At 41.5% G+C, this 24390-nt stretch overlaps 1 protein-coding gene across 6 annotated transcripts; it reads right to left on the bottom strand.

Moving 5' to 3' along the window:
- Positions 1-412: 412 nt before the first annotated feature.
- tcf3a (transcription factor 3a) lies at positions 413-23209 on the bottom strand. 6 transcript variants are annotated; one of them, XM_070844357.1, is made up of 20 exons: positions 22775-23209; positions 18966-19062; positions 18470-18542; positions 13089-13156; positions 12393-12468; positions 11677-11720; positions 11413-11545; positions 10969-11018; positions 9539-9638; positions 9045-9181; positions 8758-8908; positions 8572-8627; positions 8368-8446; positions 7471-7547; positions 7155-7331; positions 6899-7007; positions 6622-6748; positions 3720-3955; positions 3238-3369; positions 413-3144 (listed from the first exon to the last, which is right to left on the bottom strand). In XM_070844357.1, exons 2-19 carry the CDS (start codon positions 19017-19019, stop codon positions 3245-3247), a joined length of 1872 nt encoding a protein of 623 aa, XP_070700458.1. In that variant the 5' UTR covers positions 19020-19062; positions 22775-23209; the 3' UTR covers positions 413-3144; positions 3238-3244. The 6 variants fall into 6 exon arrangements, with proteins under 6 accessions (XP_070700458.1, XP_070700462.1, XP_070700459.1 ...); XM_070844361.1 differs by lacking the exon at positions 3720-3955 and adding an exon at positions 5499-5734 and having other exon boundaries at positions 7155-7328; positions 22775-23205; XM_070844358.1 differs by lacking the exon at positions 3720-3955 and adding an exon at positions 5499-5734 and having other exon boundaries at positions 11677-11717; positions 22775-23204.
- Positions 23210-24390: the final 1181 nt, after the last annotated feature.

The following is a 24390-nucleotide window of genomic DNA, read 5'->3' on the forward strand; positions in this document are numbered from 1 at the left end:
GCGCACGGTATTTCCGGTTACTCAAAAAAATAAAAGTCCCAAATAACAATAAAAGACATAAAACTGGATAGCAGCTCAGCATTATTACCCATTAAGGAGGCCCTGTTTCACAGATATATCCGTGTGTATTCAAACTACTACAAACTAGATTACACACAGAAAACCTGAAGCTAAGCAGCTAGTGTTTGAATATCTCTACAAAAACACAATGAAGCTGCTGAGTGTATCGAACCGAGTGCAGGGCACTTTACGGACAGTGGGAAAAGGTAGCACAACTCATTTCTGCCACGTAGTGGACAAATCACGTTATTTCACAAATAAAATATCGAAAAATTCGACAATTGCAGAAAGGAAAATACAATTCTGTGTTTTGGGATTTATGAATTTAAAAAAGACATTGGATAATCGTGGGTTTTGTTATTAAAAATGGCACATTTATTGCTACATTACTGTTATATACACAACAGTTCTCAATATCTACTTTATATATAAAAAATAGGAAACTGGAGGCACTTTGAGGACATAGCCGACATAAATGTTGTCCTCAAACATGAGTGAAGACAGAGAGATCTGTGGCAGATCATCTGCTGTGGAGGACAGAAAGGATCAACAAAGTATATCAGGTGCTTGTTCTGATACTTGGATACCGCAGACATGTTTCATGTTAAGAAATAAAGGTCTTCAGTAGCGATTTTTCATATTACAACACCACGTTTTTCTGCAGGAAGGCTAGTGTAACTGACAAAGAAAAATAATGTTTGGGGCTAGTCCATAGGGCAAGATTTGTGACAAAATGACAGGTAGAGGTAAACCAAATACTGTTACATATCAGTATCAGCTTACAATGATAAAGCTGATGAGGACGTATCATACAGCTGTACATACATATCAATGCACATGCCAGTCAAGGAGAAAATTATATTTAACAAAATCAGTTCATATGAGAAATTTTAAGTACAGTTTTCAGCATCAAAATTGCAGACCGTGTTTTTAGTCATCTTACATTTAATGGCACAGACACTGAAGCAGTCAGCATCAGTGAGTGTGACTCTTCATTTAGATGTTGTCTGATGTTACTGAAGTATATATGTTTTATACATCTGTATTATAAAAAGGTACAACCTAGAAATCCTCAAATGCAACATCATCCACCATGTAGCAGGGAAGTATTCAGGCACTGGTGAGTAACCATTATCAAAACTCCCAAAGTCAGGAAAATGACTAAGGCCACCCTTTTTGATTCATTTTATGCTTCATATCATAATGAAACTGTGAATTATGTTGCAGATTGTGCAGACCGCCCCTGCTGCCCCTTCCTCAAACTAATAACAAGCTCGCCGGAGAGCTAGACATCAGGGAGAGGAGAGGGGGGTGTGCAGAACAAAAAAAATTGTGTTTCATTTTAAGAAAAACTGTCCAAAACACCAGAATCCAATTACAACTGGCCTGACAGGTTTGTGTTGAAACAGGCATTTTATAACAACAAAAGAGCAATATCACAACATGTGATGTTACAGCCAGATATTTTTGTTATTTCTAACATTTCTAAGCACCTGGCAGAAAAGGAAACACCTCACTTTGTTCCTGGAATCTAAATTGAGTCGTCTTACATTTAAACAATGTAAACAAAAAAGAAAGAGCATTCCAAATGATAAAAAACAAAGCAAAACTCATACAACTATCTTACAAAGTAAAAAACAAGAAAATCAAACAATGATATATCAATTCTACAAAAGGAAGATCCTTACAACAGGCTTTGCAATTGTTCAAAATGGGGAAAAAGAAAACAAAAACACCAAATGCTCAACACGGAGCAACAACCACAAGTCAGTCAATGGCGATTTGAGTAGATTCTCCACAAGGTAGCGGTAACACTCATGATCCCTTTCAATACTCAATTATGTCTGTCTTCTTGCAATATGTCATTTACCACAATACAAATTGCTCTGAGACTTGTGTTAAGTGAGTTCACCGTGCTGCGACAGTGTCTTTAGGTGTGATTTGACCAGCTGATGTGACGCTGGCAGAGGATTCAAACTGACCACACGGCTGAGAGCGACTTCCTGATGGTGAAGGATGCGAGCAGTAAGGACGTCATCCTTATGTACGCTCGAGTCCCACGGCAGCCTCACAGAAGGAATCGCTGCAGGTCATGGATTTGCGAGTCTTTGCTCGTGTTTGTCGTGTCGGCGTCTCTCCGGCAGTCTCTCTAGTCCGCTTGCATGGCCCGGACAAAAAGTGGTGTACAAGACTTAAAAGGTCAGCATCAGGGACCCACAGTTAGAAACAAACAAGAAACAACCCACCACATGCGTGAGTCGGTAACTGTGGCACCTCTACAGCCAAACCTAGAAATTTAAAAATCCGGCCAGCATATCAAAAAGAGAAGTCAGCTCTCTGATTGGCCAGTCAGTGGCTAGATCTCTCCAAACCCACACGTGTATGTCAGTCATCACATGAGAGGAAGGATAGTGAAGATGGCTATTTTTAACTTAACCAAACACTGTGCATTAGACCTCTTCCAGGCACATGCTTCATCAGGTTTTGTTCAATCATAAGATATAAGCCAGGGTGTCCCTCTTTGCTTGTGAACAATGTAAGACCTTCTATTCAGATGGGAATGCCAATAATTATCCAACGATACAAATCCTAACTCTGCTCACATGAGCAATTGATCCAAAAGTTTTATTTGATCCAAACAAGTTTTGCTCCCAACTTGTAAAGCAATTTTTCAAAATGTCTTACAAAAACATGATCATAAGAACGTCCTTATGTCCAATTTCCACCGTTTCCAAGCCAGTGTCCTCGGTTCAAAGTATTGTCATGTAAAGATTAATCATTTTCTCCTCTTTCTGTAAGAGTGTGCTTGTTACGTTTGTATTCATCGTCAGGAATGTGGCCGCCTGCCTTGTCAGTATTGAAGGTGTGTGTGTGTGTGTGTGTGTGTGTGTGTGTGTGTGTGTGTGTGTGTGTCTGTGTGTGTCTGTGTGTGTCTGTGTGTGTGTCTGTGTGTGTGTCTGTGTGTGTGTCTGTGTGTGTGTCTGTGTGTGTGTGCGCTTTCCAAAAGTTGATTAACACACACTGAGATGCATGACAATGATAGATTAAGGCCACATGTTCTGAGGGCTGTACAATCAACAGGAACTGGAAGAGAAAGGAGAAACATTTGTGAATATCTCGCCACAAAATAAGCTAAAGATAAGCAACAAGAACATGGATCTCTATTATCTTGCAGACCTGAGAGTTACATATGTCCATCTCCTCCGAGACCAGGGTGACCCCCGCCAAGCTGCATCTGGGGGTCCACGCCTGAAACTTTCTCCTCTTCTCTCCGCTTGAGGCAGGCAGCCTTTGGGTTCAAATTACGCTCTTTGAAAAAAGGACATATACATCGATTAAAAACAGCAAGGAGATTATCTCATAGAGCTTTGAACTCAAATCTGTTACGGCATTAAAGCAGAGTTTTGAACATATAAAAAGGTAAAAATAGACAGAGGGAAAACAGAAAAGGGGAAAAGCAAGACAGGAAAATGACAAGTAGGATGACAACTGCAGGTGTTTGGCAGAAAAGCAGGGATATAGTTCCTCAAAGATTCTCTCTTTCTTCTCTGTGTTCTCGTCATTTTTTAAGTGATACAGGCAAATAGCAAAGAGAAAGCTACAAGAGGAGGTGGTTGGTTGTTTCTGTGGATCAGACCTTTCTGCATTGGCTGACCTACCTCGCACCTGCTTCTCCAGGCCGATTATGACCTGGACAGCCTGTTGCAGGATGACAAGCTTGGTCTGGGCCTTGTCGCTCTGCAGGTGGACCTGACACATCCTGCCCAGCTCTCTGAAGGCTTCGTTAATGTCTCGCACACGCACCCTCTCCCTAGCGTTGTTAGCATGGCGGCGCTCACGCTCCCTCTGCTCCTTCTCCTCGGCAGTCAGGTTTTCATCAGTCACAGAGACAACGCTGCAGCCAGGAGGAGAAGGGGGGGTTGGAGGGGCTGGTTAACAAACCCAAATCACAACCCTCGCTGAACCTAGGCTTGACGTTCTCATTGAAACTGCAGTTATACAGGTTTAAACCTATGATACTGAGTTCAACTTTATATCTACTCTATATATACTATTGTTGTGCTATTCTGGTAAATATTTGATCTTCCATGTACGTCTATGTATGACGCTAACGTCAAGCTCTTGGTCGAAGACGAGATGAGCGGAATTGCGGAAGAAGATCCCAGTGGAGTGGGGCTGTGTTGCAGGAGAGCCAGTGGAGGGGTGGACAGTGAAAACAAGTGTTTTATTAGATCTATAGTACGTAAATGGTAAATTGTACATCTTTGTAAAAATGAACAGACATATTGTCATTCAGTCATAACTTTAAGTTTTGTGGGTTGAGCAAGCGTGACACTACATGAGCCAAGAATAAATATATTAGAGGTCAATAGCAACAGTTGACCTGAGTGACCAGATCTAATGGATCTTCCCTGCACTGAGGTCTAACCAACCAACAAAGATTTTCTTTGGTCATTGGGGTCCAGAATGGAAGTCGAGGGGATATGGTGACTGTCCAGCAAAATGAGAGAAGTAATGAGGAAGGAGAGAGAAAGGGAGAGAGAGGAAGCATAACCCTCTGCCGACAGAGCCACAGAGAAAAAGCCAAGAGGAGAGACTGAAGGCATCATGTTAAATACATCAGCAGTGGGGGATGTATTTATCTGAATGTGAGGAAGAGAAGGTCACTGTTGCCATCTGTAAAAAGAAAATGACAGAGGACGGGGGCGCAAATGGAGAGAGGGAAAGGTTTGTCTTGAAAATAGGGTGGCAAAAATAAAGGGTTAATGCTTGAAAGGCTGGAACATGCATCACAGAGACACTGCAACAAAGCTGAACACATGTTAATACACACAACAACAGGCAACCCTGCTTTCATGCTAGCCTGGGGTTCCCAGTGTACGGACAAGTATATTATGATGCGGAAGTAAGTTATTTCAAAGCAAAATGACTTCATAGTTTAATACAAGCGAAACAGTGGAAACAGCAAATGAGCACGTGAAAAGATGTGTTAATCTAGTCAAAGGGTGAGGCAGAGAGACGTGTAAGCATTTCGACAGTGGAGACAGACAGCCAATCATAAGACAAGGCAACACATACTGCACCAGAACACACAGAAGTCCTGGATGTGTTACCAGAGGACGAAAACCTTAGAAGATGAACTGAAGAATGGGCATGTCTTAAAAACAGCTTCAGTCACACAGCTTCATTTCCCTATCCCACACTTAGCCCTTCACTTTTAGGATGGGCTAGAAGAAGTATAATACTTTAATTCATTAGTATTAAGCAGGTATGATTTGTTTGCCACCATAAGTGGAGTAAAACGAACCATGGGTAACTTTAAGATTTTAAATGGCTAGCGGGACATGTAAGGAGCTGAGAAGTGAAGCCGTGTAGGAGCTGTGTTTTGTAAAAAGGCCCTTCCCCTCCTCTTCCTTCCTCCCTGGACACCCACTGACCTCGAACTTGCTGCTCCAGGTTGAGTATAACGTTAACGGCCTGTTGCAGCACGATCAATTTGGTCTGCGGTTTCTCATAGCTCAGATGGAGCTGACACATGCGGCCCAGCTCCTTAAAAGCTTCGTTGATGTCCCGCACACGTAGCCGTTCGCGGGTGTTGTTTGCCATCCTCCGCACTTTCTCCCGCTCAACCTTAATCTCCACTGGCAAATCTTCGTCATCCTCGTCATCCAGTCTAGCGAAGAGCCAATGGTAGATGAGGAGGGAAGGAAACAACAGTATGGGTACAGTTCACTGAAAATTACTTCCCAATTATGGTGTGCAACAAACTTTCAAAACTATGTCATAAGGAAAGGTTTGATAAACACTGCTACAAACGTGGGTCACATTTGTCAGTTTTTATAAGATAGTGTGATTGACGGCTGCAGCAGTACTTACATCTGTGATTTTGTTCCATCCATGAAGTGTAAAACTCCTTTAAACCTAAAACCTTTCAATTCCGTAAACCAGATTTTCTCATTCATTGGCTATGTGGCATTTTTGTTCATTAACTTTTATAATTGATGTAGATGTTGTTATCTAAGAGAATGTCAGGTTTAGAAGAGGAGTTTTTACTCAGCGATTACTGTTCTTTTGGTTATGTAGTTTCCTCCTTAATCCTCCATTTCCACTTGGACTTTTTTTTTTAGGTAAAGGACAGCTCTAACTAGTGAGATATCCTACTTAACAGCCAATGAATCTTTTAACAACCCAGTAAAAGCAGATTAAAAAATTCAACTAAAGGTGTGCAGCTTAAATGACTGAATGAGGTCTTGCTCAACTTAATGTGGTGATGAGGTGGAAGATTTTACAAGAACATATTCATATCTGAGGAGTCTCTCTTACCATGCGAGAAAAAACTAGGGCACAACTGATGTCCTTCCAAAGTGAATCATTGTCTGTGTAAGTCTTACTAGACTAGTGACCATTCATCTATTGAATTAAATAAGAAACTAATGACTGTAAAAAGGTTGAAAGAACATTTCCTGAACCATATTATCCTTAAGCAACTGCAGAATTATGTCATGAAATCTCATGCATTGACGGATGAGTATGTTACGTGAAAAAAAAGGTTTTAGACACCTTGATTGAAGGTGACTCTTCATGTCTTTTTTCTCATCCTCTGACTTGTCGGTCACGGAGCAGTTCTCATCATCTTCCTTCTCCTCTCGTTTGACATCACTGGATCGATTTAGGCTACTGGACAGGCCTGCACAGAGAAACAAAGATGCTGAATAAGACACAACACAGAACCAGAAAATATTAACAAGTTAAGTGCAGGCTGCTTAAGGGTTAAATATTTCTGCCCTCTCAGACACGAAGCATAAATAGAAGAGCCCAGAGCAAGCAAAAGACTCACCAGTAAAACCTTCAGACTGAGCGCCGGGCCGGACAGATGTGGGGATGTGGAGACCATGCATAACTCCTCCACTGGAGGGCAGACCAGAGTCCTCGTGGTGACTGGACATCTATAGGAAACCATTTTAACATGATCAGTGTTTAAATTGCCTTGTAGAAACGTATTATAATATTAGCACAAGAGTGACAAAAGAAGTATATTGGTCTCTTTCTCTATTTACTTTAAATATTACTGTACTATTATCACTTAATCTCACCAGTCCTCCAGGTAGGCGACTGGTCAGTCCAAGTGCTGCACTGGTGAAGGCTGCAGGTAACCCTAAGCTAGATGAAAGCAGATTGTGCATTTCAGCCAGGCCTGCTCCTCCTTGTCCGCTGGCGTGACGCTGAAGAACATTGATGGCTTCGTCAAGACGGTCCTCCATTTTATTCTGCTACAGAGAATGAAGAATGGGCCGTGAGATGGCAGAAGGCGATGTATGAATAACTGTAGCATCCTGGATTTGCCTCTAATCAACAACAGGCTTTGGCTGTCTCTCACATGAAAAATAAAAAAGAGGCATGTTCACTAACCATGGACTGAATTCCACCTTCAAAGTTGGGTGAAGGTGTGGCCTGACCAGAGGACCGAGTCCACTGGGATGCAGAGCCTAGAAAAAGATCACAGGTACATTTGATAAATGATGCATGCTCAATCAAAGCCAACTACCTGCTCAAGAGGCAACCGTCAAACACAAAGGAAGCTTTTATTGTTTGTAAAAATCATACTCACGTTACGTGTTGAACATTAGGAACATGAGATTGTGTTGTGTATATTTTTACCACGTGAAACTAATGTGACACACACCTTACGCTAGCAGCAATATTTGATGATATTTGATTGAATTGTGTGATGAACTCACTCATGAACTCAGTGCAGAGACAAATGGAGAAGTGACCCCACCCTCTTTTTATTTTTACTGTATTTTCCCTTCCTCTCTCATGAGCTATATTTGGAAGGGTTTGCGTGTGTGTCTGAAAGAGCAAGTGGAGGTTAAGCAATGAATGGACTAGCACGAGTTACACTTACAGTGCGTACAGATAAAAATTCCACTGTCTGAGCCATATTGCTGCAAGGTTGTTTTTTTTTTTTTTCAAAGAAATGAAAGAAATCTCAATAAATATCTAGAGAGAATACAAAACACAAGTAGCCTTTGAATCGATTACCTGAATGTTAAGATATGTTTCCCAGACAAAATTATAGAAAATAAAGAATTTTAACATAATGCTTTATTTCCATTTTAACCCAATAGATGGAGCTAAGGTCACAAAAAACCATACAGGCTTAGTCAGAATGAAAACAACACATTTTTAAAAGATTTTATCACCCCCTTACACAACAGGAAAGACCCTGCATTGAACAAACAAAGCTACAAAACATCCAGCTGACCTTGAGGCCTGAGGAAAAAATGACTAGAGCTATTCTCTCACCTGATACAGCCTGGGGAGAGCCAGAGGGAGTAGATGGGGACGGAGGGAAGGTGTTACTGTTTGGGTCTGAAGGATAGATCTGGACACAGAAGTTTGTCTTTTTAATTAAATGAAATGCAACTTATTCCTTTACATGTATTGTGCAACAGAAAGATGACAATATATAACACTTTGCCTATAAATATGTATTTTATTACTACTTACAGATGCCAGGGCTTTTCCTATCTCATCACCTGAACTTCCAGGTACTGCTCGATTGGCTTTTGGGGGGAAAAAAGTGTGTATTTATTAGATCCTATGCTCAATAACGATCCTGCTATGCAACAATATTGAGTGAAAACATAGAGAGCACTTTTAACCAACCAAAGGGCACACATTAAAAGGCTTTACCCATGATGGTGTCGGTGCCAGCGATAGGGGGTGTGTGGCTGGGGACTCCGAAGCTGCTGGAGCCAGAGTGGAAGCCAGCGGGATGAGCCCCGTTCACCTCACTGCCATGCAGGGGGTAGTTTTGGGGAGAGAGGGGCAGTGGTTGCCGTTTCTTGGAAGAAAAGAAATCCAATTATTTAAATGTGCAACCAGACAGAGGCCCTCAATGATGCATTAGTCAAAAAGTGTCAAAGACCTCATTATGCCTTCATAGACAAACAAGTCCAAAGTGAAAAGGCAGAGCTCACCGGTCTGTCTTGGGGGTTGATGGCAGTGAAGGGGCCGTGCTGGCTCAGATGGGGGGAGTTGCCCAGCATGGTGGAATAACCAGGCTGAACCATCGACCTGGCAGAGTCCCATAGATTGGAGGGCGGGTGGAGGCCTTCTGTCAGGGGGCATCCAGCGGAGGAAGGGGGAGCAAGAAGGGCGAGATATAACCAGCAACAGGAGATGGGAAGACAACAATGGCCACATATGAGACATGTCACATTACTGTGACGACTTCATTCAACTGTGATGCACTATTCAGCACCCAGGCACCACAGGCTATTCACTGGCATATACGGCTGCAGCACCTAGGTTCATCTGGACCTCCATATTATAATATTATGGGGAGCTAAATTGACAACCATATTGGCTATAAAAGAATATTCCAGGTCATTATAATCTCTGTAGGTGTGCAAGTGTCTCAGACTGAACTTTTCAACACAATAAACAAGCAGGGTTGTGTAGAAAAACTGACCTTGCATGTAAAATGGTGGTGGGTAGACATTTCCTGCCTTGGAGACGGGGTAGCCGGCATTGTCCCTGTTAAAATCCTCTCCTGAGGCTGATGCATAAACCTACAGAAGAAACACAAAAAAAGGAGTTAAACTGTTCGGCCCAGCCTTGAAAACTTTGTCACAAATCACTATGTAACTGCAAACAAGCTATATGGTGTTTCTTACTTGTTGCATGAACGGCACATAGTGCATACTATATATGAAATTTTCCCTATAAAAATAGCATCTGGACTTGGTAAGGTTTCAAACTACAGAAATAAGATCATTAAATACCTGGTTAAACAAAGCTCTTAAAATATGTGTTCCTTCCCAGGCTTGAATCTATTTTTACAATCCGGTTTTACTACTTAATTCAATAAACAGACAGTTGCAACATCTCTGCAGACTGGAGCGCTGAGCGTTTTGTATTGAATGTGCAGTGTCAGTGATTTTATGGGGCTGTGTCTCCCATCTCTGTAGGGCTTTTACATATTATCCCGTTAAACAGAAACACACTGAGAATGGCTTACAAAAACATAATTCAGTCTTTAACGTGGTGAGATGTGACCACACAATGGGATGTGTGGTTGGATTTGGTACATGCTATAATGGGCATGAAGGAACCAATGTTCTGAACCACCATATCATCTCAATCAAGACTATTCTTGACGAAAATCAAGTATCAAACTGTGTCTGCAAAACTCAAATCCAAATGGACTGAAGTTTTCTTCTGTAATTTGATTAAACGGAGGGAAAAGGGAGAGGAAAAAGAGGGGAGAGGAGAAGAGGGAACGAAGAGATGCACTCCTAATTACTGAACCATCTGCCGAATCCTGGACGGCAGCCAACTCCACTGGCAGCTGGGATAGAGGGATGGGGGAGGGAGAGAGAAAGGGGAGGGAGGTGGCGGGAAGGAGAGGGAGGTGGCAGGAGGGGGGTAGAGAGGGAGCGGAGGGGGGAGAGAAAGGAAGAACCAGAGAAGAGGAGGAAATAGGGTGCCCAGAGAGTGAGAGTGGGAGGGAAAAAATGAGGTGGAGTAAGAACCATCAAACCCCAGTATGAATTCCCTTCAGCGATCCAACGAGTATTCTTGGCAGAGGGGAAGAAATGTGGCCATAGAGTAAAGGGCCTTCAAATACAACACACTATAAATACATGCTGCAAATGAGTGACTGGGTGAATGAGTGGCTTCCCCCCCTTTTCCCTTTTTTTCACTGCAGATACACAGCTGTAAGAGCTGGATGTCCTGAATTGCAGATATTTTACTGCTTTGCAAGCCAAGGAGAGGCTTAAGATGCCAAATGGAATGTGAAAATGGGCGGAAAACAGGAAAACACAGGCTCCCATGGAACGACTGCAAGGGCTGACATATAGTTCAGTGTTGCAGCATATCTGGATGCTAAATACTCACCGAGGAGGGCAGGCCAGGGGGCACCTTCCTGATCTTTTTTGGCTGTGACTCTGAAGGGCGGAAGACAGTGAAATCACATAAGCATGCTTGCACACACAAAGATCCTAACTTATTGCAGAAGTGACTATACAACTACCAATGGAAGGTTTCATTTATGCAAACGCCTTCCTTCTGAAGTCCTGCTGAACCTATCCAATCTAATCTATCCATCTGTCTTGTGACTACTCATTAATGCCTCATTAAAAGGTATTCTAGTTTGATGTTATTCTTAGACTGATTTCATTCTCTAACTAAGTGGAAGTGAGATTTCTAAAACACCTCTTAAAACCACAATGGGAGAAGTGATAATACACACAGAATTAAATATATATCAGAACAAAGAAAACTTTCTGAAACGACATCTGTGTTCTACACGGTGCTTGAAACAATCCTTTACAATCTCACCAAGGGGGTCCTGTGAGGGTCTCCTGCGAGGGTTGCTTCCCTCATAAGAGTAAAACTGGGAGTCGGACTTCAGGCCAGGTGGGGAGAGGGCATTGGGACTGGGCATGGGTATCTCACTGGGCATAAAGCCCTGCTAAAAACAGTACAAAAGAAAGCATAAGCTCATGTAGTGTAAAAACACAGGTAACAAATAAATATAGGAGTAAATTCAGAAAAAAACGGGGGGTTACTGCAGCAGAACACCTCTCTTTCTGACTGATTTACCTGTGTTGCAAATGACGAGTATGGTCCTCTCTCAGGCTTCCCTGCTAGGGGAGAGGAATATAAAATCAGGTCATTATTGGGAAAATTGGGCTTTTATGTCAATATTAAATCACAATCTGGCCATTCCCCTTTCTCCATTTGGGTGCCTCCCATCTGCTGTGTGGTTGTATATGATGATGTGTGGTATTTATGGCTGTGGACAGCAAAACAACAACAAATTGGCCCATTATAAATGGTTCAGGGGCAATTCTGCCCAACCTCTGTCCCCTCCCCTGACAGTTAAACAGAAAAGAGCTATAGGCCACTGTAGTCCCAAGAGAGAGCCTTGTTTGTGCATGGGTGCCCTTTACATCTCCCCAACCCCCTCCTGCCCTGAACACACAAACTGCAACATACAAACAAACCCCTCCTCCACATCCTCCCTGATTACCCTGCTCCCTTCATCCATTGCCATCTAAGAATAAATATGGTTTGCTCTAAAGTGGAACATTAGTGTCTAACCTGTGAAGGACTGCTCTCTTGAACAAACAGCTCATTGTTTTGGCTCAGTCACACACTACATTGATATAAACTTGCACATTCTTCTATCATTGAGTCCTATTATTAGATGTATTGGTCCCAAACATCTCTGATTCTCTTTGGTTTGAAAAAAAATATATATATAATGTGAAAGTTGTGGTGTCTTCAACAGCTTAGCTCAACTCAAAACTTCTTACCAACAATCCCCGATCCAAATATGGGGGCAGAGGCAATACCCTCCTGCTCATTGTAAAGGCCTTCTTCTCCATAGCCCTGTGGGAAAGACACCAGAGGCATTAAAGATGTAAAAATGAATAAATAAAAGTAAATTAAGCCCATTATTACCATCCCTTTCACACCATGGCATCTGTGTAAAAAAAGAACTTTGACTCAGAGACCCTGTATCAGACCTAGTTTTTAGGCTCAGTTTTCTGATGAAAAGGTGAATATATGGGATTCTAGCAGCTACATGCGCTCTGTTAATTACATCATCTAGTTGTGCCCTCTTCTTTTGCAGTGGTTTGATGGTACCAGAATGGCGAATTAGCCCCACTTAATCATGATGAGCCCAAAACCTGATATTCACATAACAGTAGTAGATGGAAACATACGAGTATGTTAATGCTGTTGTTCTTAGATCATTACTTATGCTCTCCATCTTGATTTCTACCTAACTCCCACAATCTCTGCCTGGTTTTAGCAGTCAAGTTTATTTAACTGAGGGTGTGAAACCAGGTGACATCTTCCTGTGATCAGACTGCTGGTGTGTCAGTTATCAAATGCAGGTTGAAAAGGGGTATAAATTACTTGATCACCCAAACTTATGCTGTTAAGCTCAATATGACAACATCTACGCGGCCAGATTCATTGTAGACAGTGAGGATATACTGTACCCTTCCCTGGTTGAAAGATGGACTGCTCTGTTGTCCTGGCCCCCAGGGACTGGACCTCTCATCCATACCTGGAAGACAAAGAGCTGGGTTAGGCCTATTAACCACAAAAAGGAAGACACATTCTGAACAGGGATTTATGCTTAAGCTTTGCAAAACTAAGTCTAACTTCAGAGAATGATGAAGTTGACCTGCTTTGATGCAGGTTTTTCAGGCTTCTCAAAGTAACCTCCATTGAAGAGCGTCACTTCACAGCTCACACAGAGACAGCATAGTGACAGCGCTGTCACATAGCGTGGATATGAGCTGTAGGAAGTTTGAATAATTAACACCCAGTATGAGGCTCCCAGAATCATCCTCGACATTCTTCATTCTCCCACTCCACTCCTTTACATTTTCCATGGCAACAGTCACTCATCGCCCATCTATTCTCTCACATTTGGCCTACACCTTTGCCTTAACACAGACGCGTGGTCTCAATCTTACATAGCTGACACACGTTATCCACGGCCGGAGCACTGCAGCTTTCAGAGAGGTGAATGTGTTTGAAAGGAGTGATTTTAAAGATTGGTGAAGCAGAAATTCCTGCCCGTCCCCTTTCTCTCAATCTCCTCTTGCACTGCAACACAGCATCTCTGGGGGAAAGCTGAGGCTTAATTGTGTTCTGATTTGCATAATTGTGCATATTAATGAAGCTCAGCTCTATGAATATTCATATTTTTGTTTTGTTGTCTAATTAAAAAGCGGAGAGGGGAGAGGGGTGGGGGGTGGAGGCGGGCTCGAATCATGACAGGATCAGCAGTAGAACAGAATGATGGGTCCACAGCGCTGAGAGCTGCTAGATTGCCGTGACAACTGTGATCTATACACACGACACCAGCAGAATAAGAGATGAAGGAGACAATGTCTTGTCCCCTCTCTATGGCTGACTGTCACTCTCCACGTCAATCAAAGACAATAAAGAAAATGCATGAACCATTTGTTTCCGCTCTACGTCTTCAGTATCCAAGCTCTGCACAAGAAAAGGCTCCAATTCAACATTTTGTGTTTGTGACAGCAGTGCACTTTTGTTGACATGTGGATTATGAGTCGGTTTTTTTGGACAGAGAAACTGACAAAAAAAGTGAGTCAGAAACTGTACATGCAAGGAGTCTACTTTACCTACTCTGTTATAAACACTACATTCAAATAAGCCATCAAACAAACTGTCTGTTCCAAAATAAAACGTACAGTTTACAGACCAGTGGACCAAGCTCTGATTTTGGGGTCTACTGTAACGAAGTGGTCACATTTCATCTGCCACACACCTACATTATCACTGTGTATTCAGAACCATGTAGCATATCAGAACAGTCTGAAAAAAAGGAGAGTGAAAGCTAATTAGCGAGACACGAACATGTGGTATTTTCCCCTCTTTAGCAGGACTGAGGATTGTCAGGCACTTGAAAAATAAACGTGAACTGTCGCCATTCGTTCCACAAATAGCAGGGTGTATGTAACACTTAGCAGAAAACCATTTTCCCTGGCACCAACGTGTAGATTGAACAGATTTATGAATTCAGACAGAATCAGTGGATTGTGTGGAGGAAATAATGGGAGGTTTGACATGAATATTCACACTTGTAGGAATGGAATTATGGGAGCATGTTTAAGATAAGGAAGTATGGACATAAGATAAGTGTTAAAGAGTAATTTCAACTAATATAAATTAGTGCACATTTTAAGCAGACGATAAGCAGATGAACAAATCTGAGTAGACTCACTTAAACTGGTTGGACATTTCAGTGGGCTTTCAAAATTGTTTCCACAAATCCTGACAACTCTATTAAATGAGGTTTAACACTAAAAATTTAGATTATACAAGGGTTCATTTTATTCTGGTCAATGTACAGTGTGTTTTCACGCTGGAACAAATCTATTGTGGTTTCAACCTGACAGTAAAACCTAATGTGGGTTTATATGTAACATGTCACTACAGTGATGTTACCTTGTCTGAGCGACTACCTGACAGATATCATTAAAATGAACAATAGGCTCTAGTATTCACAGGACACCACTTCAGCATTGCCGACTTAGCAAATATGTTGCTTTGGTCTGACTTTGAAAACCCATTTGATGCCTTCATTTCACAAAAGAATCTAACACCCACTTCAAGTTGTTTTCTTGAGTCTTTAAGTTGCTTTCTCTTGAGCTTCTGTCCTCTTTGGGTCATCAATGCCTCCTTACTCTCCTTGAAAAGTAAATATTTTACCACAGAACATGACCCTTTACTTCCAATATGGGCACAATGGTGTTGTTGTTGTTTTTTAAGACCAGCTTTTTAATTTAATTTTCCCATTTAGTTCGGTGAAGTTAAAGGAAGACAACATAAAAGACAAAGACCACAGACTCCATAATTACATACCTGCAGACATGATACATCAACATCTGTCTTTGGTGAAAGCAACAACAAAAATGGCCTGTACCCAACTACCCACCCCTACCTAAAATGCAAGCATCATCAAATTATTATCACGTGTTTAACACATGAAACACATCTTTGAAACAAATGCTCTAAACGAGCACACATAGTTTTTTCTTTGAGAACTGGCATCGGATAAGCTTGTTTCCTCTTCCCTACTATCTTCAGAGTTTCCTCGATTCTGACTAATTTTGTTTTTCCTTGTGTTGCTTTTCCTCTCAACACATCACTCAATCGTCTTATGCGCACACACATTTTGGTGTTCCATAACTGGGAGTGCTTGATAAAAAGGATCATACGGCTGTTGTGGTTCGAATCATTATCATGTATCAACGAGATTTCTACAGAGGTATGAAATTAAATCACATTTTGTATAACAACATTTTATGAAGGATTTTCATTAGTGTCAATGAGAAGTGCCAAAACCACTACTCAGACAGACTACCAGGACTGGAAAAAGAAAAAATGAAGAAAAGGGTGAGATAGATCTGACGAATTCTCTGGTGAACCCCAGTACATTTCTCCTCCCAGCATGCAACGCCCATTTAAGCATGGCTAGTCTATAATTACACAGGAAGAGATACTGGGAACAGACAGCCAGCCTGACTCATGGGCTTCATGAGCAAAACTCCAGCACATACATTGACCAAACTTGCAGACATGTCTTATTTTTTACAGGAACACTGCCCCAGGCACCTATAACTGATTGTGCCATTTTGTCTACACACCTTCTTCCTTCCCTTAGCAAAATGAGTCACACAGACACAAAGCATGATGTCAGATCAAATCCCAAGAGAGTGAACACTGTTAATGAAATACTGAACAATGTACAATAACACAAGCATGGCTGTTTTAACCTGTGAGTCACCGGAGACTTCTTAAATACAAGTGTGCTCTCTAACCCATTAACAAAGAGCTCTGAGTGACCCCCATCTGGCACTGTGTGAAATAACATACGTTTCAACAGCAATAAGGGCCAGGTATTCAAACTCTGAACAGTCTACATGTGAGAGAAATCTTCATATGAGTTTGATATCTTTGATCCTTTGTGATTCACGAACACATCTGTTTGATGAAATGGAACATTTCATGCAAACTTAAAACTCCTCCTCTTCTGCAAGTTTAAAAATACATTTTGAATTCTCGGTTTCCAGAGACCAAAAAATGAAAGTGCACTGAAAATTACTTTAAGTGACTAGTGAAAGGGCCTAAACAGGCACATAAGACCAGAGCAGAGATATTATCACCAGTGAAGGGTCTAAAAGGGAGGTTCCCCATAGCCACACATGTTAAACCTCCACATATCCCAAACCTTAACCGTACAGAAAAAAGGCAGAGGAAAAAAAAAAGGCACCCAACAGACTCTGTAAGGAAAACACGTGGCAGCTGCTTCACAAAAAGCGGGAACACAGTTTGATCAAGTCAAGTTCTTTGTAACTAATCATATGGCAGCACATCTATGGTGAAATGCTTGGTCTTATGCTAATAGTTAAACATTTTGGGAAATGTGCTTTCTTTGTGAGAGTGAGATGAAAATAGTGACATTTCTTAACTACTGTCAGGAAGAAACAGCTACAGTATGTAACCACCCCTAAAACCACAAACTGTAGTTTATAAGTTATATACACATTAAAAAAGCAAGATAAAACTTGTTAAATAGTACACTTTAGAGTATTTTTGAACTCTGTAAAGAGCCAGACTAGCCATTTCCTCCTGGATACGACACTTTTTTTTAAAGCACTTTTAACAGCCAGCAAGAGCGAGTGTTCAATACTCAAAGGATTTTTTGAAGGGGGGGGGGTTATAATTTCAAGGTTGAGGGACAATGCTATGAGCAGCCGTTGGATTGATAACATCAACGTGTCTCTTTTGTAAGCACACACCTTGCCGTGACAAAAGAACATGTAAGTGGCCCTCAAGTGAATAGAAGAAATAGAGCCCCCTATACTCTACCCTGCCATCGCTTGCCTTGTCTTTCATCTTGGCTTCAGTATCCTGTTTCATTTCTATTGCTAGCTGACAGACCTACTGCACTTTTAGAGCTACAAGGGTGCCAGAGAAAGGTTCGTGTAGGGCAAGTGGATCTGCTACAGTAGAAATAGGGGTGGATAGAGGGACATTTTTAAAAGCCAACCACTTTTTGTGTATGACATCATTACAAAAGGGCTCAGAAACGCCACAAAATAAAGGAAACAGTCTAATCTTCAGCATGTGTGGGGTTCTTTGTGAATAGTTAACTGTATGTATGTCTTAAAACGGACAGTAAGGGCCAGACGGGATAATAGCTCTAGGTGAAAATTAGTTTTGTGAGAGAGAAAAGTAGGGTGGGAGATACAGGAGAGGGAAATACACTTTGTCAAAAGGTAAGCAGAGGAGATTAATTGGGCTGTTCCCATCAACCCCCACCCTCAGCCTTTGTCCTAAAGTGATTGAATGGCAACAGCTGAGAAGGTGAGGGAAGGAACACCTGCAAGGCGAGGATGAGGAAGTGTGGAGGAGATGACGCTTGATCTACATAACATGAAATCACCTCTTTCTGAGGGTTTTTCTAATAATCTGAAACACAATTCATAAGAAGAAGTGGAGAACGGGAGCTTTTTCCTTTTCTGCAACTATTCAAGACACCATGAATGAATGTGGGTGACAACAAGAAGCTCTCACAGCCCATTAATGCCATGCTTTACTATGAGGAGATGCACTAGGAAGCATTACAAACCCCTGACGACATTTCAACACCAGCTTTAGGCGAGAAGACAGAACGGTAGAGAAAGTGACATTTTCTTTTTTTGTCATTACGTTTTACTGATATTTCTTTTTTTAATCAAAGACAAAAATGGGAACATTTATTTTATTTGGCGTGCAAAATAACAGAAAGTCAGAAAGGAAGAAAATCATAATACCAAATCATTTGTTTTTGTCTTACCTGAACCTCCAAACTGACTGCTGGCGAGAGTAGTTGGCCGGTTCTTGCCATTTGAAACTGGAGGCTCAAACATCTGTAATGAGAGAGATGAAACTGTAAACAAACCAGAGCATGTCCATCTAAGACTTTGCTGAGCTGTATCCTCTTCACTTGTGCAAACGCTGATTAGGTGGTAATTCAAACTATCCTCTCCTGTATCCTACTCTATTTGGCCGACAGATACAATGGACGTGAAGCAATCTACACGTTCCAGCTTTGACTGCTAAAATTAAAGTGACACAAAAACAACACTCTCGTAAAAAGGTGGCTGATGTAATCGCGCTGCGTGTCCTTCAGACCCAGACCCTGCCCTGATATTCATTCACATTTCGACCTTCTTGACAGCTGTGAGGGACTTAATATAAAGGTTTAAGTAATTTGTAAATTCTGTGACCACAGAATGAACTGTATAGGATGCATGCTCGACTAATTCAAGCAATCTTTAGAGAGATCTTACCGCACTAAAATCCAGCAAGTCGTTGAGTTCCTTGTCTGTCTCCACTGCAGCCATTCTCTGCTGCTGTCCACTTGACCCTTTCAGTCTCAGCAAGCGACTACGAGCAGAGGTAAGGAGAATATATGAGTATATTTCGCCTGGTTGTAAGATGGTTGATTATCCTGACCAGCACAGGCACACAGACAGGAGTAGAACTAGATAATCCCAAAGTGGCGTATTACAAATTGGGTCTCACTGTCATTATTTCGTTTATCGTCCCCATCGTTTATGACAACATTTTACTCACCATCTGCTGAGATATAAGGACACACCGCCACCAAGAAACGGCCATGAACACATGGGGCAACCACACAAGCAATGACGCACGTTTGAACAAGTCCAGTTTAAAACATTATCTAAACCACTCTCACCAGAAATGAAAATTCAGGCTAACATTGCAGTGATTGCCCCAAGTGTCCACTCAAAACACCTAGTGGCAGAACTGACTCTTGTCTATTGTGTTTATAGTAGAGGTGCAGGTGAGCAGTTATATAACGCAATGGGCAACTGGACATTAGAGGTGTCTTCCTTTTCACAAGTAGGCCAAGTGGCACAGATAATATAGTTAAACTGGAGACTGGTTTGAACCTGTCTGTGTTGTTGCCTCTTCCATTGTAAAGTTGTGTCTAGTGGTGCTGATGTGTTAATATTCCTGATCTTTGGTTATGGTTGATTCTGACAACTTTTATTTACCAGCTTTATTGTTGAGATATGGGGACACAGCTTCAGACAATGTCTAGACTGTCAATGTCAATCTAATATTGATTTCTGGCAGCTTTTAACAGTACATAATGATTCAGGAAGATGACTCAGAAGCATTCACGGTGCTCAATACGACAGTTAAAGAGTCAATTAAATGACATGAGCCCAACATACAGTACACAGCCTTCAGTGCCACACAGTCAGCTTTTCATTGGACTCAGTCAATCCTTCAACCAATGATGCAGCTGAACCTGAATTACTAACGCCGCCATAGAAAAAAAAGTATTGCCATGCTAGTAGCACATTATTGCGAGACCATCAGAGTATTAACCAAGTAATGAAAAATCCAGCCAGTTCTAAGAAATTCCCTGGTAGGCCACATCTTATATGAGTGACAGGGTTCAGCCACAGGCCACTCTGCACTCGCTAGTCAGGTCCAGGACTCAGGCAGCTTCTTCTACCTCAAAAACCAACCTGCTCTTTCGAAAAACGTACAAGGTAACATAACATGGCCTTGTGGACTCTCAAAAAGGCAATGTACTGTACAACCAGCCTGAATCAAAGCAAATGCAGGCCATGTGTGTAAAATGTCTCATTAAATATCACTTTTACATGAGGTGGGTTAAACAGCAGAGACTCTACAAAACAAAAACTCTGGAAGTAAATACCAGCTGGGGGAAATCATAAGGCTATGATTTTGTTGGTTGTTAGAGGTGTTGATTAAAATTGAGTTAATTGTTGAGGCTGCAGTTTTTGATGCTATCAAGCAGATATTCAATTAAGTGTTGTTGAGTTAGTGTTGCTAACAGTTTACTTGTGACCACTGTTCCTCTAAACTGATGCAGATTTCCTGAGTTTGAAGTATGATGTCATTATTTTTGAGACTTTTGCTGTGATCAAGAATGATGCATACCCTGTCTGTCTCTTTAAATTCCCCTGGTAATTGACCTCAAATGCTAAAAAACATCTACTAATGTTAGAAAAATGTATTCAACTTATTAAGAGTGTCTGAACTGCTAGTGCTTCCATTACTTGGACTGCAATTTTTGTGTGTAATGTAAAAAAAATCAAAGCATTGGGTGAAGAGATCTGTCACCAACACTGACATAAAGTCCATTAAAGTAATGTTTAATAAACAAAACTACAATCTATAACTTTAAATTAACAATCAACATCAGCTACTCCAATTATGCATCATATATTGGACTGTAGCATGTTTCTCATATTTTTTCTATTGTTATCATTTTGTTGCAAGTAGTTTAATACTATTTGCCAAAATAACCACTACAGCAAGCATACAGTATCTTATACAATGTAAATCATTCGTGGCTGTAGATAAGTAGACATAAAAGCACATTTTGAAGATGCCACTGAGATGCTTTCTCTGTTGAGACTATAATAACTCGAGGTCATCTTCAAGGGATACCGGAAGATTTACTTTCAGTCTAAAACAACACACTACAAGCAGTAAAGGCTGAATAGTGTCAATAATTTGAGCTATTCGTGGCAACTACAAAAGCATTGTGAATTTCCCCCTATGGGGGATCAGTAAAGTAAAAGTAAAATAAAGTCTATTACGCATCACTTTAATGTAATTTTCATGCCAATGTTGTATTCATTACAGGCATGCTGCTATTAGTGATACTCTTGGAAATATTGTGTTTGGTGTCACTTCCTTGTTTATAAAAAATAGATCGAAAATTAAATAGAAAACAAGAACAATTTGTCTAAAGTGGCCCCCTTTAAAACAACTATCTGATTCTGAATGCACGAAAGGATTCAACTAACAGGCCAAGTCTAACGGGAAGAGCCATGCAAAAAAAAAAAAAAAAAAAAAAAGTGGTGCAACGGGTAATAATTACACAAGTAAAGACTTACGACTAATGAGAAATGTGTTATTAGACACGAACCAGCCAAAATCTCTTGGCACCACAAAACCTAGTAGTTTCTGTGTCTCGTTGAGCTGAGGTCAAAATGGGGGATAAGTGTTTTAGCCCCTCCTAACAAATGGAAGTTGCATACGCTTGTCTTGAGCACCCCCACCTCCGGCCTGCCCGTTTGGAGAAAAGTTTATAGGCACAAACAGCCGCACATCGTCCCCTACCTGGGGTTAAAACACACAGACAGTGTGGGCTATCAGCAGCATGTGTTTTCATGGCTCATCTGCGGGGTAAAACCCTGCCCTGTCGGATGTTTAAAAGGACATAAAAACCTGTTGCCTGCCCTCTCGTCGAGCAGGAGAATGGGCCAGTGATGAACACAAAGACTCGGCCCAGCAAAGTTTCAGTTGAGTGGCCAAAACGCGACAAAACAGGGATAAATGTCGAAAATACCTTTGCGGAAATGTTCTTAATGCATTTTAAAGTGTGCGTGGCGGAGTAAAAGACGCTTTAGCTGCATTCTTGGTTGTTTGCGGTTGGTGGATGAGATGGAGGAGAAGGAGGTGGTGGTGGAGGAGGAGGTGGAGGAGGAGGAGGGGGGGGGGGGGGGGTAAAAAAAAATAATACCCCCCGATCAACACTTCAAACTAGGATTTTACTATCATCGCTCCATTTTATGCTTCACACATTGCGATTACAGCGACCTAAGCTATCTCGACGAAGCCCTAACATCTTGATAACATGTGGGAGAGATTAGCATTGGAGCCACAGCCGTGAATGTTGTGCGCTAGCTAAGACAAATCAACAACGTCCGTATAACGTTTCACGGCTGATGTTCATGCATTTGCGCCTAGAAAACCTCCACATTAGTGCCGCAGACAGATAAACCCCGGGGGGAGACAACTCGATCTGGCAATATGCTAATGTGCCGTACGGTTATAGCCCACTGAAGTGAACAAAGAAGTCTTTTCCACCACACATTAGCTTGTAATACTCCGTAGTAACACTGCAGGCAGGCTCAGGCCGAGAACACCGAGACCCCGCTTTTCCCGGCTGAGACTCTCGCTACAACTTGAACGATGCTCTTTAAAACTTGATCATTACTCCGGTAACAACGCGCCGGAAAACTTCTGTTTGCCGCGCATATGCTTGATATGAAGGCGTATTGGTGCGTGTGTGTGTGTGTACCTGGATTCAGTTATGTGGCATCCAGCGGGGAGAAATGTACGGCTGGAGAGAAAAACAAAGTTAGGGATAGGATCCTTCCCCCGTGGTCCGGACTCTGGGCTTGGTGAAAATGAGGAAAGGCGATGTGAAGCGCTCCTCCGCCGCCGCTGCCTCGTCTCGTTTTAGTCTTCGTCACGAAACTGAAAAGACGTCTCTACCGTAAACCATAACTCTTGTGTAGACCCCGTGTTCTTATTGTACGAGAAATTGTAGGCATTTCATTTTCCAAGTAGACATTTTAACAGCCTCCACATTGTCGGTTCACCCGGAGTATCCCTCCGCAGCACAGCCTACGGGAGGACATGAACGTAGAGACATCAGCGGGGTCCACTCCGGACTAAAACGAAGAAACCAAGGGACGCGGGTTTGGACAGTCCGTGTACTAGCGCGGAAATTATCTTAAACGCCAAAAAATGTCACTCTTGTGTAGCTGCGAACGAGGCACGAAATGATCGGGGTGACGATCCGCGGGGTCTATATGGAGTGGCGGATGAGGACAGCGGAGAGCCCAACAGAGCGGAGCAGCAGAGGATGGAATGATAATATCAGAGGGAGGACCAATAGGAAACGAGTATCATTTGATTGACAGGTGGGACGACCAAATATATTCCACCATCAACCTCAGGGGCTGTCTCATTTGGCCTGCGGGCTGTTAGCACTTTAATTTCCTCTCTGACAGTGCCTGAGATATAATATATATATATAAAAATATATATATGTATATATGTGGGGGATAAGATCATAAGAAAGTTTTTATTAGGATGGATTATGTTCGGCCATGTAGTCTAAATTCATGGACAAACACAGCAGATTATGGGGTGACCTTGCTATCAATAAATGCTCCATTACAATGGCAGACACATGATAATATGTACAATTTTGTAATAGTAATTGCAATGCTATTTTTGCCACATAGTGTTAGTTTAGTGTTTATGGTGGGAGAAACATATGCAGCTTGAAAATGCTATGATTATAACGATATTCTATGTATAATAATGTTTGCAATTATATCATGCAATTAGATATTTTGCAGTTTTAACTATCATGATGTATTCACTATGCCCTTTTTCTCTAATCGTTCTATTTCAGAAATAATATGAACACATTTCTGAAATATATTTGCAGCCTTCAAAGTGGCCTTTATATGTGATAATATTTGAAATCTTACAATATTTCATTATGTATTCACAATGAATCCAATAGTTTTAGCTTAGCGGCACAAAAAAAATGTGTGTTCGAAAATGCTCTAGCATGTTGAGTTTAACTTATGTGAATGTAGAGTGTGTTTTTCTCAATGCGAGTCAAGAGAAAGAAAGAAGGAAAGAGGCAGAGAGGGAATAATGGTACAGCTACTTTGTGTTGTAGAATCAAAAGAATTTACAACATGAATCAGCATCTAACTCACTGAAAGAGGCTGCTGTTTTTCTTGAGCTGTACCTTGGTGGTTATGTAAACAAGACTGCAGTTAATGTGAGTGTTTGTTTTTGAGACTTTCTAACGAAAAACCTCAACTGGTTTGAAGGGAAAAAACCTAAATAACATCTGTGCTGGCCTTTACGAGAAAACTCAGCCATCCA

The sequence above is a fragment of the Pempheris klunzingeri genome, chromosome 15, assembly GCF_042242105.1.
Source record: "Pempheris klunzingeri isolate RE-2024b chromosome 15, fPemKlu1.hap1, whole genome shotgun sequence".
Lineage (NCBI taxonomy): Eukaryota > Metazoa > Chordata > Actinopteri > Acropomatiformes > Pempheridae > Pempheris > Pempheris klunzingeri.

Excerpts from the sequence above, each read along its gene's own strand:
- tcf3a (XM_070844357.1), bottom strand. The coding sequence starts at position 19,019 with ATGGCTGCAGTGGAGACAGACAAGGAACTCAACGACTTGCTGGATTTT. Across the intron at positions 7,548-8,367 it reads CTCTCCCCAGGCTGTATCAG|GCTCTGCATCCCAGTGGACT; the intron begins GTGAGAGAATAG and ends ATCTTTTTCTAG. Across the intron at positions 7,332-7,470 it reads AAGGTGGAATTCAGTCCATG|CAGAATAAAATGGAGGACCG; the intron begins GTTAGTGAACAT and ends CATTCTCTGTAG.